This window comes from Cladophialophora psammophila (genome assembly GCF_000585535.1).
Source record: "Cladophialophora psammophila CBS 110553 chromosome Unknown aczJe-supercont1.40, whole genome shotgun sequence".
NCBI lineage: Eukaryota > Fungi > Ascomycota > Eurotiomycetes > Chaetothyriales > Herpotrichiellaceae > Cladophialophora > Cladophialophora psammophila.
This window is the reverse complement of record NW_006912961.1, coordinates 162,655-180,160: the sequence shown is the minus strand read 5'-3', so window position 1 is coordinate 180,160 and position 17,506 is coordinate 162,655. Positions and strand designations below refer to the sequence as shown.

The window sequence follows — 17,506 nt, the reverse complement described above, 5'->3', positions numbered from 1 at the left end:
ATGTCCCTGAGGTTCAAGAGGGCAGTGGTTGGCACGGCGGCATGGCGGCAGTGGATGCGGAAATGAAGTCATGACTTTTACCCATCTCGCCATCCTAGCCCATCAAAATCAATGTGGCCGGTAAATCTTTGTCACACTGCCAAGGAATATGAGGTCAGGGTAAGTCAAGGTCACATGTCTTGCCTGAGCATGAGACCGAGATGACCGTCCAGCCGGCAGAGGTGGCAGCAGTCAAAGAATCAAAGAGGGATAAGACGAAGAAACACTGACCAGAACCCATAGTTGCACATGTCAAAGTGTGATTGTGGACCTTTCCGCGACGCGCTTGCTAACTCCATTCATCAATCCACCTGAGCTAAAAGCTATGTGGTATCGTAGGAGACAATAAAACGAAGAAATCAGTTTTGCCTTGGGGAATCGCATTCGATATGGATGGGGGGAATAGTTTGGGGGTAGGTAGTCTGCCCGGATCTGGGAGTCTTGGTAGTTCTCTCTCTCTCTCTGCCTTTATCTGGGCCCGTTGGAACAAATCACTTCGCACGCCTTCCAGTGCAATACCTAGAATCCATGCTCATTACAGACATGCTAGTGCAAGTGCTGCCATTTTGAGCAATAACCCTGCCCGGAAAACATAGAGAGTTGTTGATGTTGTTGTTGTTGTAAGCAAGAGTCGCCAAAAAGGCGGAAAGAAATGCACAGCTGCCTGTCGGCAATCTCTCTAGGAAGCTGGAGCAGCCTCTGTCTTGTCTGCAGGCTCGGCAGGAGCACCGGCCTCGGGCTTGTCTTCCTTGGGCGCATCGCCAGCCGGGCCAGCTTCACCTTCACCACCATCAGACGATGTCCACAGCGTCAAGTTGTCTCGGAGCAACTGCATGATAAGCGTGCTATCGCGGTACGACTCCTCGGAAAGCGAGTCAAGCTCGGCAATGGCATCATCAAAGGCTTGCTTAGCGAGGTGGCAGGCACGATCGGGGGAGTTAAGGATTTCGTAGTAGAAGACACTGAAGTTGAGGGCAAGACCCAACCGGATAGGATGGGTAGGGGTGAGTTCGGTCTGTGCGACATCGGTGGCATTCTGCAAGCGAGGGGAGTCAGTGAAATGTTTGTTACACCACGCAGGACCACTGTCATACCTTGTAGGCCTCGTGAGCAGCGGTGGCCGCAACCTTGCGCTTCTCTCCAGAAGCGAATTCTGCAAGGTATCGGTGGTAGTCGCCCTTCCTGTTGGCCGTGTTAGGTTTATCTCGAGCATCCGCTGCGCCAGGAGATGACGTACATCTTGTGATAGAAGACCTTGGACTCTCCAGATTCGGCCTTGGGGATGAGGGCCTTGTCGAGGACATCGAGAACATCCTGGCAGACCTTCTCAAGTTCGCTCTCGATCTTTTGGCGGTACTCGCGAATGGTGGCAACGTGTTTGTCAGAACCTTTTGACTCCTCCTTTTGTTCAATGGAGGAGATGATGCGCCAGGAAGCACGTCTGGTTCCAACGACGTTCTTGTAGGCAACGGAGAGGAGATTTCTCTCATCAACAGAGAGCTCGCCGCCCATCTAACACATGTCAGCCCGGTAAATCCACAATGATTGTCCAAAGGTGTAGACGTACGTTGGCCACCTCTTTCATGTAGTTGACCATCTCATCGTAGCGCTCAGCCTGCTCGCAGAGCCTCGCAAGGAATGTTTTACTGGAATAAGATCAGTGAATGGATGATTCGAGAGAGAGGTGAGGTAGTAATACCTTTCGCGCTACAAGTCGCATACAAGTCAGCACAGCGTCTTATCAACAACCAGATCGGGGGGGTTCATGTTGGACAGTGAAGCCAGCTGAGATTGAACCTGGAGGCGCGGGGGACCAGCACTTACATCGGTAGCCATTGTAAAGGATCAGGAAAACTGATGACAAGAGGGAGATGGTGTCGATGGGCTCTGAAGATGTGGACAAGAAAAGGAATCGAGGAGATGGGGGATGGAAAATCAAAGGACGAGGTGAATATCTGGTGATGGGAAATGGGGATTGGGTTGCAGATTGATGGTTTGTGAATGATGGCTCATAAGGCAGGTTGATGCTTAAAGGGCTAGAGCATCACCCAGGCACTGGAGGCGCTAGCCGCTCTGGGGCACCGGGCTTGCCTGCCTGCCTGCCTGCCTCTTGCCCGTTGCAGGTGACGAACAAGTGATTTTTGTTTGGCGCCAGCGCCTGAAACCTGCCGCCAGCTGCCACCCAGAGTTTCAGGATTCACCCACCATTCATCCATCTCTCAGTGAAGGATCTCTGATACAACAGCACAGCACCAGCACCTACTGGCTACCGAGTATATATGCACCTAAAGGACCACTCTGTACTGGCTTCACGTGCCTCCCTGCCATCTACTCCCTACGCCCTCTCCCTGCCCAGTATTCTGTTCTCCCTTCCCTCCCCTCCTCCGTAGTTCCTCCTGCCGTGCAAGTCATCGCCATACCAAGTGTGCCTCTGTCGCGTAGTTCCTATGGTTATTGCATAGGGCAAGAGGAAGTGTAGAACGACCACTGTAAATGTGCTGTATAGACGCCACTGCTTTGCCTGCGATTGTGCAAACCCCCCCGACCGGCCTCGTATTCTCGCCCTAGGCTGCGCTGTTCGGCGTCTGGAATTTTCGATGATTCAACAGTGTCCACCGTGTCCAATTCACCACGTGGGGCATAGATTCTCTATCCAAGTCACTGCCACAGTCGCTCTTTTCACCATGAAACTGTTAAAATAGATTCCCTACCTCTCATTGTCAATTTCGGCATTCCCTGGGCTTCACTTAGACGGTTCGCAGTGCTGCATGGATCTTCTCAGGTCGTTTCACAGCAACCTCATTTCCTTGTCCCTCCCATAGTCGTTCACTCCACGGCCCTCGCGAGATGGAGCGAGCATATGTGCGCTCGACTTTAGAAGTGCTGAGTCAGTTCCATGTCACCGAAGCAGCCGGGCTGTCGTCTGCACAAGTCGTCGAGTCAAGAAAAAAATATGGAAACAACTGTGAGCGCAATTGCAGGAAGTCGCGAAAATCAACCACCGAATGCTAACGGGCGCAACAGCCCTCCCAGAAGACCCTCCTACACCTCTATGGCAACTCGTTCTCGAGCAATTCAAAGACCAGTTAGTTCTCATACTGTTGGGCTCAGCCGCCATATCTTTCGTCCTAGCCCTGTTTGAAGAGTCGGACGACTGGACTGCGTTTGTCGATCCCGTGGTGGTACGTTGAAACAGATGGCTTGACGAGACGGCTGAGACTAATTGGCCTCTAGATCTTGACAATCCTCATTCTGAATGCGATCGTCGGTGTAACGCAAGAAAGCAGTGCTGAACAGGCCATCGCTGCCTTGCAAGAGTATTCCGCGAACGAAGCCAAGGTGATCCGGGATGGACACGTCCAGAAGGTCAAGGCAGACGAGCTTGTACCGGGAGACATTGTTACTGTCGCCATTGGAGATCGGATACCGGCCGACTGTCGATTGTTGTCCATTCAGAGCAACAGTTTTGCAGTCGATCAGGCTATTTTGACGGGCGAAAGCGAAAGTGTGAGCAAGGAGTGCAAAGCCATAGACGATGTGCAGGCTGTCAAACAAGATCAGGTCAACATGCTCTTCTCTGGCACAACAGTGGTGACAGGACACGCTACAGCAATCGTGGTTCTAACGGGTAGTTCTACTGCTATTGGCGACATCCACGAGAGCATTACTTCGCAAATTTCGGAGCCTACCCCCCTCAAGGAGAAGCTCAACGATTTTGGCGACACCCTGGCCAAAGTCATTACAGTAATTTGTATTTTGGTCTGGCTGATTAACATCCAACATTTCAATGATCCCTCGCACGGTGGAAGTTGGGCCAAGGGTGCCATCTACTACCTGAAAATCGCCGTTTCCCTGGGGGTTGCTGCAATTCCAGAAGGTCTCGCTGTGGTCATTACGACATGTCTTGCCTTGGGAACGAGGAAAATGGCCGCCAAGAATGCCATCGTCAGGAGTTTACCCTCTGTGGAGACCCTGGGTAGTTGCAGTGTTATATGCTCTGACAAAACCGGCACTCTCACGACTAACCAGATGAGCGTCGAGAAAATTGTGTATCTCAGCGAGTCTGGTGATGACCTGGAGGAGATCGAAGTCACAGGAACCACGTTCGCCCCGACGGGAGACCTCATCCGCAATGGCAAGAAGCTTCAGAATCCCGCGGCAACTTCAGACACTATAAAGCAGATGTCAGAAGTCCTGGCGCTATGCAACGAGGCGCATTTGTCCTATGACGTGAAGAACGACACCTATGCAAGCATTGGAGAACCTACCGAGGGAGCTCTCCGTGTGTTGGTTGAAAAGATTGGCACCGATGATGCTACGATGAACAAGACTCGAGAGGGTCTTGCTGGCGCTGAGCGAGTAGACTTTGCCAGTAAGTATTATGGAGAAAGACTTCCTCTGCAGGCAATGTATGAGTTCTCGAGGGATCGGAAGAGCATGTCCGTCCTAGTTGGTACCGGTCAAGCCCAAAAGCTCCTTGTTAAAGGTGCGCCCGAATCGATCATCGAACGGTGCTCTCACATCATTCTCGGGTCAAATGGGAAGAAAGCTCCGATCAACAAGCGGCATCAGGCACTCCTTACTCAGGAGCTCGTTGAATATGGACGGCATGGCCTCCGCGTACTCGCGCTGGCCAGCGTGGAAAATGTCAGCAGCAATGAGCTCCTGCACACCGCAAAGAGCAACCAAGCGTATGCTGAGCTGGAGCAAAACATGACCTTGATTGGACTTGTTGGCATGCTCGATCCACCTCGCCCGGAAGTGGCCAGGTCGATCATGAAGTGCAGAGAAGCAGGAATCCGGGTGATCGTGATAACGGGTGACAATCAGAACACTGCAGAGACAATCTGCAAACAGATTGGAGTATTTCACCAGGACGAAGATCTCACCGGCAAAAGCTTCACCGGCCGACAATTCGACTCGCTCACAGAAAGCGAAAAGCTCGAAGCTGCAAAGACGGCATCTCTGTTCTCTCGCGTCGAACCCACTCACAAATCTAAACTTGTTGATCTCCTGCAGGAAGCCGGCGAAGTAGTGGCCATGACAGGCGACGGCGTGAATGACGCCCCAGCGTTGAAGAAATCTGACATTGGGGTCGCCATGGGAACGGGCACCGACGTCGCCAAATTGGCTGCCGACATGGTCCTTGCGGATGACAACTTTGCCACGATCGAAATCGCCATTGAAGAAGGCCGCACTATTTACAGCAACACCCAGCAATTCATCCGATACCTCATCTCGTCCAACATCGGCGAGGTGGTCTCGATTTTCCTGACTGCCGCCCTGGGGTTGCCGGAAGCCTTGATCCCGGTGCAACTTCTCTGGGTGAATTTGGTCACGGATGGTCTTCCGGCAACGGCCCTCTCATTCAATCCGGCCGACCACGACGTGATGCGGCGGACCCCGCGGAAACGCGACGAGCCCCTCGTTTCTGGGTGGTTGTTCTTTCGATACATGGTTATCGGCACCTATGTCGGCGCTGCCACTGTGTTTGGCTATGTCTGGTGGTTCATGCTCTACCCTTCCGGGCCGCAGGTCAGCTTCACACAACTTCGAAGCTTCCACAAATGCTCACCGACCAATGCTGTCTTCAAGAACGTCGACTGCGCGGTTTTCTCGCCCTCGTCGGTACCGACACGCGCCGCGTCGACTGTGTCCTTGTCCATCTTAGTTGTGATCGAGATGTTCAATGCCATGAATGCCCTCAGCTCCTCGGAAAGCTTACTTCAGCTCCCGCTTTGGAAAAATATGAAGCTCATCTACGCCATTTGCCTCTCCATGCTTCTACACTTTCTCATTCTCTATACACCCATTTTGCAAGGTGTCTTCTCCATTGAAGCCCTGGGTTGGGACGAGTGGATGGCCGTATTGTGCATCTCGGCCCCAGTCATCCTCATAGACGAGATCCTGAAGGCGATCGAGAGGGCCGTCTACGTGAATTGCAAGGCAGAGCGGAGGAGACGGGCCAGCATTTCGGCTGGAAGTGGAAGCGGTCTGAAAGGGGAAGGGAACGGGTTTGTGGCAAACGGCAAGATCAAGGCGAATTGAGAGCGTGTACGCGAGAGAGAGGCTGGCCAGATTCAAAGCCAGAGCCAAAACCCTTGGTTTGTTATGTGACATTAGCTACAGTACCATAGATTCTGACGTGCGGCAACGAAAGAGAAGAAGAGAAAAAAAAGAAGAAGAATAGACATACATGAACATCATCCTGCATTCCATTCATGGATAGATACGAAAAAGAAAGGGAAGGGGGAGGAATGATGACTAGGGCAATGACATCCCGGTGGTGTTCTGTATGCTTTCAATCATTTATTCCCTCCCTTCTCTGCATCTATCTTTCTTGCTTGCTTGCCTGCATGCGAATATGCATGGTTACGGAGTCCATGGATGGGACTTGGGCTACTTCGTAGTGGCGTCGTGGTGGTTTGGCCATCATATGCTCGGTGTCTACGGAGCGCATCACATCACATCAAATTACAAATAGAGAGGACAAAGAGGATAGAAGACAGCACTGAAGTAGGTACACGCAATGAGCAGATGGCCCGTCAGCTGGGGTTCTTGTCTCGTCCCTTCTCGTCTGGTCTGTGTTGTCCTGCCTCGCATCGTCCCATCCCCATCAATCGACAGATAGATATACACACTGGGGCCGCTCGGACCCTCGCTTCTCTCCACTGTCTCTCTTCCTCCAGCAGCAGCCTCGTGTATCTCTTGACCAGAGTTCCAATTTGGCTCAGCCATCCAAGTTCAAGCCGGAGCTCGACGGAAAGGAGAGCTGGTCCCCGTCCTGTCTTCTCAAGCTCGAGCAGCCAAAGGGTGTTTGATGTTGATGTCGAAGTAGACAAACGCCCACTGCGCTCCCATCTCGTCTCATGCGACGCTAGTGGCGCTGCTTGCTACACGCCGTGATTTTCATATTCCTGTTTTGCATTCTCTCAAGAGCTTTTCAATCCGGCTTCAACATATCCGTCTATCACACACATGACTTTTTGGTCAGCATTGGACTCAAGCAAGCGGGAAGGTCTCTCCTTATACCTGTAGCTGAAGTACCATCTTGTCCCATCTCCTTCACGTCACAGCTCATGATGTTCTTGCATCGTTCAATAATAAGACGCGCATCCGCCCAAGTGTAGACTTTCAAAACCCCTGAATTCAAATATAGCCTCATGAAGAAGAGAATTCATTCATCATAACTGCACGCCCCAAAAACCTCTACCGCCACAAACCCCTAGCGTGCCCGCCGTCGGAGCCCAACTCAAATTGCTCACTTCAAACTTGGAATCCCAGACTGCTGACGGCCCCCTTTCTTGTCCCTGTCCTCCGCTGCTGTTGTTCGTAATGCCACCCGGCACACTGTTCTGTCCGGTTGAGGCACTCGAGCCCATGAGATCCCAGAGCAACACACAGCAATCATCTGCACCAGAAGCCAGTACGCCACGCTGCGAATTGCTCCAATCGATGCAGTTGACGGCGGCACCGTGCCCTTTCAGTTCAAGTAAGGCCTGGCCGGGCTGTCGAACGTCCAAAACACGAATGATATTCGAGTCTTGGCTAAATGTGGCGAGCAAGTGGGCGTCATGGGGAGAGGCCGCAATGCGGAGCAACGGAGGTGGAAAAGGGAGGGTTGAAACGCCACCTGAACCTGATGCGCGTGTCGGTGAACTGGAAAGAGGATCGGCAAGTTGTGCTTTGCAGATGTTAGCATGACCAAAGTGTAGGGTATCTAAGCCCCCAACTTACAATTTTTCTCTTGCTGCTGCTGCTTCTCTGACGGCTCATATATAATGGTGCTGTGTTCGAGACTTCTCAGATCGAACATCCTCACGCTTCCGTCCGCGCCACACGAGACAAACACGTCAACGCTATTCGCGCAAAACCGCACATCGTACACTTCCTTGTCGTGTGCGATTAGCTGCGTCTTGGCCGTGAGTGTGGGGATGTCCCAGATGGTGCAGGTGGTGTCGATTGACGATGTGATAATCAAGGATGGCTGGACCACATTCCAGTCCAGCGACGTGATGGGGGCGGTGTGTTCGGGGGATTTCGAATTCGAAAGCAATGCAAGTGGTGCCAGCTTCTGTAACGGAGGTGTTTTATTGGTGGCTGACCGCGTGATGGAGTTCGATTGATATGAATGTTGGTCATTTGGGAGGGACCACAGTCGAAGGTGGTCGCCAGACGTTGCTAATAGGTCTGTTGTCTGCTTATTCGACGAAGGCGGTTCCCATAATATCCTTGTCACGGGATATGCATGTGTAGCTTCTGCGGTTTTGAGAAACTCCAAACCTCGTTCACCGTGGGGGTTGTCTGGGTCTATTTGCGATCTTTGGGTATCCAGTATTTGAATCTGTCCCGAAATTGTCAGCCTCGTATTCTAGATATTTCCCGAGTTTAGCCTTGGCCATGAATGCTCACATAATTGTGGTTATCCTCCAGATAACTTCCAATAGCCACTTTGCCCGTCGAACCGCTGCTCGACCGAGGAGGCCACTTGCACCAATCAACCGCGTATATGGGCCAAGGCGCAATATAATTGCTATTTTGAGGATATTGTACAATGTCGTTCTCCTGCGCCACACCAGGACTGAAGGGCATATCCGTGAACGTCGGGTCTGTTCTCGGTCTGATGTCCGCTAGACCGAGAGGTGAATATGACGGAGGTCCTTGAGGCGTCTGGGGCACGTATGAACTCGGGGCGGTTGGATACTTGCCCTGATCCGGAGTATCTGAGAAAGGCTTGTATTTTGGCTGGTCCATGGCGCCTGGACTGGACCGAGAGTAGGAGTGGGTATGATTCAGAGTCGTTGGTCTTGCGGAAAGAGGAGGTTGCTGCTGCCCCTGCTGCTGCTGCTGCTGCTGTTGTTGTTGTTGCTGCTGTTGCATCTGGGTCGATATCTGCGGTAGAGTAGGGATTGTCGCAGCGGTGTTGCTGGCTGCTAGAGTCGCAGGTCTGCTTGCAAGACCCGGTTGCAGCGTACCCGGAACCGGCTGACTGGCGACACTGTTAGGATGCTGAGGTGTAGAGGGTTCGATCTTGATGGACAGTGCTTCCCCTGTGTAGGCCGGCGGTGCACCATAGTGGTGGACGTCGCTCATGGCCGTTCCCTGCTGATTCAAATGCAACTCGTCGGCCTGTTGGCGACCGATTGTAAGAGAGCGCCTCAGACCCGGCTGGTATTGGCCAGGCTGGGCCTCTTGCGCATTTGCGTACGCCGAGGGAGGAGGACCAGGACGATATGGGATCACGGTACCGTTGCCATTGGTGTTTGGCTGGGATTGAGGTAGGTAGGATCTGGATTCGGGAGCCGTGGTGGGCGGATTGGGGTGGTTGTCCAAGTACTGAGGGTTTGGGGCGCCGACAGAGCTCAAAGTCTGGCCGGCAGAGTATATGGCATTGACAGCGCTGTAGTAGTTGTCGTGGGTGAACTGAGGGTCGGAGAGGTGGTGCTGGTGGTGAGGGATGTGGAATGGCATAATATCTTGTAACGAGCAACGGGGAACAGCGAGCAGAGGATCAGATCAGCACATGCAGACCAAATTTGTGTTTCTGCGTGCGCGGTGAGAATCAGTGTTGGTCCAGTGGTTACAGCCTGGACAGTACACACGCCGCCAGGGCGCAGGCGGGTGGCAGGGGAGCAAGGGCGGCGGGAACGTTACGTTGTCTTTTGTCAGTGCCCGGGCCTGCTTCGGGCTTTGGGCGTCTTGGGGCTCTTGGGGCTCTTGGGGCTCTTGGGAATCTGGCTCTTAGGGCCAGCCAGCTCCCTGTTGTCAGCCGCGGGTGCCGCTGGTGCCGCTTAAGCGCGAGGTTGGAGGGGTCAAGAGGGTCAATGCTCTCTGAACAGCCATTGGGCACGAGCCAACCTCAAGTTACGTGCAGATTAAAAAACCCCCCGGTTCTCACTCACCTCGGTATATTCCAAGGCGACGACACAGTGAACACGACAACTCCTATGGAGATGGTTCAATAAGAATAAAGAACACAGCTGGCACGCAACAGTCTCTTCCCGCTCACTGCTCTGTCCTTCTCATCCAGCATCCCGCGCACCTCATTCCCTTTCATACCCTTGGGTGTGTGAACCATGGCACAAGAAATCGTTCTACTCCTCCTGCCCGCTCTCGCACCTTCGTCGCCAGCATCCTCTTTCAGATCAGCGTATAAAATCACATTTGAATCCCTGCTCCCTAAGCTCGTCCCAGCTGACAAACGGTCGACCTCTCGCCTGGATATTGGCCTGGTCCTGTCCCCCTCGTATCCCTTGAGCAGTAATACTTCCCGCGCCGTCGTATTTCCTCTCGTCCAAACTCTCCTGAAACAGACATATAGCCTCATTTGCTCCGTCGCCGCTCAGCAGGGAATCGACCTCGACTTCCCTGGCGGCATTGATGTCAGGATATTCATCCTGGAAGCTCGACTGGATGAACTTTCCGAGAATATCGTCGGCAAGCAATATCTGTCCGGACCGATAGTGGACCTCAAGACATTTGTCCTCTCCGACCGATCATATACAGCTCTTTATTCTGTCGAAGGCGAGGTTCCAGAAGCCTCCCTTCAGCATTTCATTAGAATATGGAACTCCAAGACCAACCCTCCGGCACTACCATCCGTCCACCGCCTCCAGAGCGGTCCGGCCATTGTTCACCCAGAAAGCTCCTCTCAAAAGCTCTCGGGATCGAATGTTGAGGACGGCCCGCTCACGATCCACCGTTCTGTCGCTGTAGGCGGCACATTTGACCACTTGCACATTGGGCACAAACTTCTGCTAACCGCCACCATTCTGACCGCCGAACCAGCTAAGTCTCCTAACCCCAACTCGAAAGAGTCTCGATTAATCACGGTCGGCATCACCGGGGACGAACTGCTCGTCAACAAAAAGTACGGCTCCCTAGTCGAACACTGGGATGTCCGACAACAACGCACCGCGGACTTCATCGACTCCATTCTGGCGTTCTACCCCTCCAAGACAAGCACGAGCAAAACCGCTACCACCAGCAGTCTCCGAATGACCGACTACGTCAACCAACCCGGCCCCAACGGCAAAGTCGTCCGTGTCAAGTATCATTTCCCCAGCTCCTCGTCTCTTGCTGGGGGTAGTAGTAGCATCGCAGATACAACCGTAAATTACACCCAGATCTCCGATCCGTTCGGCCCCACCATCACAGACCCGGATATCACTGCATTGGTGATTTCCGCCGAGACGCGCAGTGGCGGGAAAGCTGTCAACGACAAAAGGACGGAGAGGGGCTGGAAAGCACTGGAAGTCTTCGAGGTCGATGTCTTGGACGCAGGCGTCGGTCTGGAGGACGATGAAGACCTGTCAGAGGAAAGAGGAGAGAAGGAGGACAAGGAAAAGAAGGGGTTTGAGACGAAGATCAGCAGTACCGAGATAAGGAGAAGATTACAGCAGAAGGAGCAGGCGATATATCAGTAGAACACCGTCGCCCTTATCAGCAATAAGCCTGACTTGTATGAGCCGTCCATGCATTTGAAGCACGTTTGTATCGCGGTGCCAACAGAAGCGATCCTCTTGCATCAGCAGGTATACACCGTCACCAGGGTCAATAGGATCGCAGCACAACCACTCGAGGCATAAAATATTTGAAAAAAAGGTTGGAATTAGGTGACATTGCCTGGCTACAAAATGCCCGTGGAGGCTGCAAACTCACTGACTACCTATACCGCCACTGCACATATCAAACCCATGCACCATCAAGAATATTCCCGTCCAATATCTCATAGTCCGTCTATCTCCTGCCACCATCTTCTGAACTCCCGTTGACATAGTGCGTGCTCCAAAGCAATTGATACGCGAGATCCGGTAGAGCTTCCAAGAGAGTGTGGGCCATTTCGTGGTACCTATGCCGCTTATATTCTGCTTCGCTGATTGAATTGTTGGCATCAAAAGAGGACCAAGATCTTTTTTTTTTTTTTGGCGGAACTCGTTGCACCCTTTTCCACTCCCATAAGAGCGTGTCCATTTTTCCTCTACCTAGACTTCGGTGCCATTTGAAGTTCGTCTGTCTGCTGGTGGCGATGACTTCTCCTTGACCGGGACCTGATATTGCACACCTTCCAAGTGTTGCAATGCTCCGGCCAGAGGATTTTTGGTCGTCACAAAGGGGTCATCACCTGGCGATCCACTGGCAAACATGCCAAAAAAACTGCCAAAAGGAGAGTCGGATGGAGGAAGTCCAGGATCGGTAGGTGGTCGAATAGGGGACTTCCATGCCAAAGGGTTTGCGCCTGCACCTCGGAAGGCTATTGGAGGCCCTACCAATGGTGGGATATTCTCGTTTTCAACATGTGTTTCGTAGTATGCCTGATACTCTTGAGCCACTGGTCGGTAGGACGTATAAGAGTCGGTATATTGTAAGACCGATTGATACTGTGGTTGAAGCCAGGGTGTGGAAACCTTGGGTAGTTGCTGGAACGAGCCGTTACCATACCCTCGACTTCCAGACTGGAGAGGGTTCCGCGTTCCGCCCCGCGTCATGTTTCCGTGGTAGCCGGGGCTTCCGTCGGCGAAGATCTCAAATGGAGGAGGCCGTTTGCGAGGAGCGAAAGCTTGAATAGGTGGCTTGACGTCATCCTCATCATCTTCGGCCGGGAAATAGCGAGGACCCAATCCATACGAGTCGCCGGTGGATGAACTGGGCAAGTATGGAAGGGGAGGTAGCCCTTGGGCGAATGGAAGATCAGCATATCTCTTTGGGGCATTGGCTTTGGCCTTGCGTTTCACAAGTCGAGGAGCATTAGCGTCTCTCTCTGCAAGTGGCTTCCTCTTGCGAGATCGAGGGGCTTGCTTGACTTTTGGAATGGGAGTCTCCCCATCGACTAGACTGCTTCCATCTTCAAGGTCGTCAATGTGTCTCGCCTTCAGGACATTGCTGCCGCCAGGTGAATACACTACCTCGGTAGGCTCGACCAAGGCAGCGAGTTTCTCCATGCGTCTCAGAACGGAAGCATCCTTCTTCTGATTTCTCTTCTGTTGCATTTCCTGCGAGGCAGCATCAAAGAGGTCCATGCCTGGCCAAACGGTCCCTTTCAGTTTCATATGTTCTGGAGTGGCGAGAATCGGACCTGAGGGTTCATCCTCAGCCGGGCAATCATCGAGAGAAGGGTAAACGTCGTCAGAGAAAGGGGAATGCTTGACGGGAGAGTATCCTTGAAGTCGATGTGCTCTGTGTCTGGTATACTTGGTTAGTCTGGACAGGACACACCTGTAGGAGAGGCGCCCACCTAGGAGGTTTGACAGGAGTGAAGTCCGGGTCACTGTCATTGTCATCTCGTCTTGCCTTTTTGCCTCGACTGCGTTTCCTCTGCATTTGAGTCTGGGTCTGGGTCTGGGCCTTTGGTCTACCTGGGCGCTTTGGGGGCAAAGGTGGATTTAACTGTGCATGGTCAAATGTGCCTGGTTGCGGTACGCCAGCGTTTCGTACCGCTGCGGAAGCTCTTCTTTTCTTAGCCTGTTTGTTCTCTTTCATTTGCATTCTCTCCGAGAGCAGTCTGTCAATATCATGTTGTTGGTACCAGTGACCATACGTGGCCAATTCCACCCCGGCTGCGATGTCCTGGTAGCTCCGTACCTGGAGTTTGTGAAACTCAGATAGGTGACCTTTGGAACTGACGTGAGTGAGCAAGTGGGAGGTGTCGCTGAAGGAGGGTTGGCCTGGACAGATGCTGCAGCTCAGCAAGGCCGCTGCCATAATGGCCGGTGTAGGTCCGAGGGTAGAGAGCAAAATCGCAAGGAAGCAGCAAAGCAAATTTGAAGCGATAAGGACGAAACAGAAAACGGTTCAGGGAACAGACAAAATGCGGGGCCAAGGTATACTGCAGTCCAAGCAGGATGCACGGATGAACGAGAAAGAGAGAAGGGAGCACAGTGCGCGGACAGAAGTGACCCAGCCAGGGGAGTGGTGGAGGCGTGAGGGAGCGCAGGTGGCATTGATGAAGTGAGAGAAGAGAGAAAGAGAGAAACTCATCCAGCGCATCAAAGAGAGAGGAAACTCCGACCAAGCGCCCACCATGTCATCGCCTCGCCTTCGCCAGAAAGGCAGGAGCGCCCTGAATAACGACAGCTTAACACCTTAAGTCTATCGACTACCACAGGAAGCTGGCTGTGATGCTTGGGAGAGACGACTTTTGAGCTAAGCTCATCACAATACCGTGAAATCTCCATCTTCATGGTCTGCCAACAAAATAGAGTGCCTGTCCAATTGTTCCACCAGGTCTATGCTTCCTCTAGGGCGAGGACAGTCGAGTGATGAAGCGGATATAGGCCGTGGTGGACCTTTGCTCTTCTCTTGCCTTGTATCCCATCTTTCACAGGCCAACTCAAGTGGGGTATTAGATTGCAAGAGGGCTGCACCGAGCCACACAGGGTCATCATTTTTGCCAGTATGGCAGGGCTTTGGTGACTGCTTTGGGCATGCAGCTGAGGGCACCAATTAGCGTAGTATAAGAGAAGGCATCGTCTTTGCGAACTTACTATACGGGGTCGACCTCGACGAGGCCCGGATAGCCCAGCAAGCTCAACCCTGCAAGACCGAACACGGTATGGAAAACGTCCACCATGTCGCCGGGTCTGTCTGCAAATCCACCTCGATCGGCGTCTTGACACCTCAGAATAAATTTGATCAATTCTGCAGCATCGATCCAGCGCAGCTTTCCCAGCATTGAGATGCTGCTGAGCACCCACCAACTATAGCAAACGTCTTCAAGCTTTTCTGGGCGGCCATTGAGCCCACCGTTGGGAAGTTGTCTTTCACTTAACCATGCGGCCAGCCGGTCATGGTCCACAATGTCCAGTCTGCGAGCGATCGTCAAAGCCCCGAGACAAGTAAATATTTGGCCAGAATGAGACTCGGCGCCAGGCGATCGACCAAACCCTCCATCGAAATTTGCACAAGCCTGAATGTGGAAGACAGCCTTGTCCACATCCACTAGGTGCATCATGTCCAGGATGGAGAGGGCATTGAAGGCACCATAGAGAAAGCGAGTGTCTGTCTCACCCCACTCATCTCCGGCAAAGGTACCTGTATCGGCGTTCTGTAGGCTTGCGATGTCTCCAAAGGGGAGTATCAGCGGCGCCGGTCATAACTGTGGCGAGATGCGGAATTCGCTTACATTTTGCGGTTCGCTCCTTTCCTCCTCTTTCGGGCTTGTCCAAGGCTTCCAAGGCATTGATTGTGGCAAGAATCTGGACGGCGCTGACGGTGTACAACATGTGGGAATCATGCCCAGGAGCAGCACCAAAACCCCCATCTGGGTTCTGGCAGGAGAAGACGAATTGCAAGGTTTTGTCACGGGGCAGGGCATCTGGATAGCCGAGGAGATGAAGGGCTGTCAAACCCCAGTACACACCATTCAACCTCAGGTGTTCGGTCAACCAGTAGTCGAGTTCATCTTTTCGCTGGCACAAAGTATCAACATGCTGCGCAGTGTAAAGCACTCACATGGACGCACAGTATCCAGGAGCTGGATATATTTGACATGCTTTTCCACCACCAGGCTGAGATTTGAGGGCAAGGTCGAGTGTGATCCTCCCACCCCAGGTCCTGCAACCAGTGACATTTTCTCGGACAAGACGGATGTTGCTGCAATGGCACCAATGGAGGTGAGGATGGGGGCAAGCTTGAGTAAGATGGTTGACTAAGTCGATGAGAGTTGGCAGGCAATGTGTAGTGGAAAGGGGTTCGTCAGGAGGCTGAGGCTGCACACGAGGTGCAGTTGATCTGCTTGGCGTTGGTAGGTGTTGACAAGGCGGAGAGGTAGGTAAACTTTTCATCACAGGCACCATTTATTCCCGGGGTTAATTACGCGTCTTACTTTGCGGAGTATGTAATACCTATGTGATTGCCGCTCTCAGAATCGTGCCCGGTAGAGAAACATGACCAGGTGTGCGGTATTCCTACACGCAGTATCTCGCAGTTCAATCTGAAAACGCCGCGGTTGTGTGCTGGTGGCTTTTCCGCCCTCTTTTCTCGGGTCCTTCGCAGTTAGACCAGATCTCACAAATCTCAAGCCCTGTTGTCGATTTTCTCTTTGTTCCTGCGCGTTTAGCTTCCTTGCTTTACCTGATTGACTCGCTGGACAACAGCGGGCTCCAGCCGCGTGCATGTCGAGATATGTCTCTTGCCCCTGGCGACTTGGGGTGCCTGAGGGGCAGCCCAGGGGGGTCATCCGGGCCATCAGGGCCAGTTAGCTGGAGAGGCTAGGCAGCCTAGTGGGCAAGCAGGGCCCACTAGGGTGTCCACCTGCAAGTAACTTCGCTGGTGAAACCCAGATGGGGCTTGAGCCCTAGCCTCGATGGACGACACTGAAGCTCGAACCTCAGGTTGGTGAGGCACCAAAACATGGTCAAGCATGGTCTCCAAGCGAGTCCTGCTTCACCACCTGATCCCGTGTTTGAAGTCGCCATCGTTGAAATCGGCCTTTGGCATCAGCTGCTCATCCCCCCCACACAGCTGCTTGCGTTATGCACCCGCTATTCCAACTAACCTAGTCTGCACCAAAGAGCAACAAGAAGCATGCAGTAGCATAGTACCAAAGCAACCATGAAAATCATCGCCTGCCGCTACTGTAGGTGCAGGTAGAAGACGAAGCAAGCATTTTTGAGTGTTACGAATCCTTCTCGCAACGCATTGCAGGGTCTTGCTGTCCTCTCTCTTACAGCCCAGCCCCAGTCCATTAAGGTACGGGCAATTACGTGTCCAGGTAACTCCGTACCTATCGACCTAACTAGCGAGGCAAGGTAGATACCCAGTACGGAGTATCAACTGTTAACTCCAGGTAGGTAGGTCTTTCGCCTGCTGCGACACCTGCAACCCCAAAAGCCCAGAAAGTCCAGGCAGTCAGGCTCACCAGGCCCTTCCCCTTGGCGCCCTTGGTGCCCTAGGTGCCCTTGGCTCCGATTCCTGTTCCTGTTCCTGGCCCCTCAGTCGTCGTGCTCCATGCCTAACGCTGGTCCCCTCATTCCTTCTCACCGCTTGGTTCCGTCTCCTCCACCCACCACCACCACCACCACCATCACCACCGCGTTCGTTGATTTTGTCTGCACACCACCACCATCCATCCATCCCGCGTAACTTCGAAAGCACCCATACCTCCTTGAACCGCACCAACTCTCACACTCTTATACGCCTATAGCCTGTTGGTTCAATTTATTTGGGGCTTGGTTCTTCGTGCTTTTTTAGTCCTAAATTTGACCTTGCTCGTCCTGATCCTTGATTTCTGTCGCTCCTTCGATCCTCCTAGATTTCTCCTTTGTTAACCGCCCTCCTCGCAAGCCACTCAGCGATATTGGCAGTCAGCCTGTCACACGAGCACGCCTGGCAATGAACAACTGTCCGATGAGCAGCGTGTCTCTCAATTGAACTCAACGCTTTCACGCGGCTGCAAAAGCATTCCTTGCTCAGCGTCTTCTTCATCACCTATCATTTCCAATTCCACAAATCAAAGGCCTGCTCCTCT

At 52.8% G+C, this 17,506-nt stretch overlaps 6 protein-coding genes across 6 annotated transcripts; 2 read left to right on the top strand and 4 right to left on the bottom strand.

Moving 5' to 3' along the window:
• Positions 1–718: 718 nt before the first annotated feature.
• A1O5_13029 (14-3-3 family protein) lies at positions 719–1,636 on the bottom strand (the record flags this gene model as incomplete). Its single annotated transcript, XM_007753598.1, has 4 exons — positions 719–1,075; positions 1,134–1,221; positions 1,277–1,551; positions 1,607–1,636. The coding sequence occupies 4 exons, from the start codon at positions 1,634–1,636 to the stop codon at positions 719–721; spliced, it is 750 nt and encodes a 249-aa protein (XP_007751788.1).
• Positions 1,637–2,886: 1,250 nt separating this feature from the next.
• On the top strand, positions 2,887–6,087 carry A1O5_13028 (Ca2+ transporting ATPase, sarcoplasmic/endoplasmic reticulum; the record flags this gene model as incomplete). Its single annotated transcript, XM_007753597.1, has 3 exons — positions 2,887–3,004; positions 3,064–3,221; positions 3,274–6,087. 3 exons carry the CDS (start codon positions 2,887–2,889, stop codon positions 6,085–6,087), a joined length of 3,090 nt encoding a protein of 1,029 aa, XP_007751787.1.
• A 1,136-nt stretch (positions 6,088–7,223) lies between these two features.
• Positions 7,224–9,510, bottom strand: A1O5_13027 (uncharacterized protein; the record flags this gene model as incomplete). The annotated part of the gene is made up of 3 exons (XM_007753596.1): positions 7,224–7,723; positions 7,777–8,383; positions 8,452–9,510. 3 exons carry the CDS (start codon positions 9,508–9,510, stop codon positions 7,224–7,226), a joined length of 2,166 nt encoding a protein of 721 aa, XP_007751786.1.
• A 605-nt stretch (positions 9,511–10,115) lies between these two features.
• On the top strand, positions 10,116–11,465 carry A1O5_13026 (uncharacterized protein; the record flags this gene model as incomplete). The annotated part of the gene is made up of 1 exon (XM_007753595.1): positions 10,116–11,465. The coding sequence occupies one exon, from the start codon at positions 10,116–10,118 to the stop codon at positions 11,463–11,465; it is 1,350 nt and encodes a 449-aa protein (XP_007751785.1).
• Positions 11,466–12,023: 558 nt separating this feature from the next.
• A1O5_13025 (uncharacterized protein) lies at positions 12,024–13,740 on the bottom strand (the record flags this gene model as incomplete). Its single annotated transcript, XM_007753594.1, has 2 exons — positions 12,024–13,221; positions 13,274–13,740. 2 exons carry the CDS (start codon positions 13,738–13,740, stop codon positions 12,024–12,026), a joined length of 1,665 nt encoding a protein of 554 aa, XP_007751784.1.
• Positions 13,741–14,521: 781 nt separating this feature from the next.
• Positions 14,522–15,607, bottom strand: A1O5_13024 (geranylgeranyl transferase type-2 subunit beta; the record flags this gene model as incomplete). Its single annotated transcript, XM_007753593.1, has 3 exons — positions 14,522–15,099; positions 15,161–15,446; positions 15,500–15,607. The coding sequence occupies 3 exons, from the start codon at positions 15,605–15,607 to the stop codon at positions 14,522–14,524; spliced, it is 972 nt and encodes a 323-aa protein (XP_007751783.1).
• Between the last annotated feature and the right edge of the window lie 1,899 nt (positions 15,608–17,506).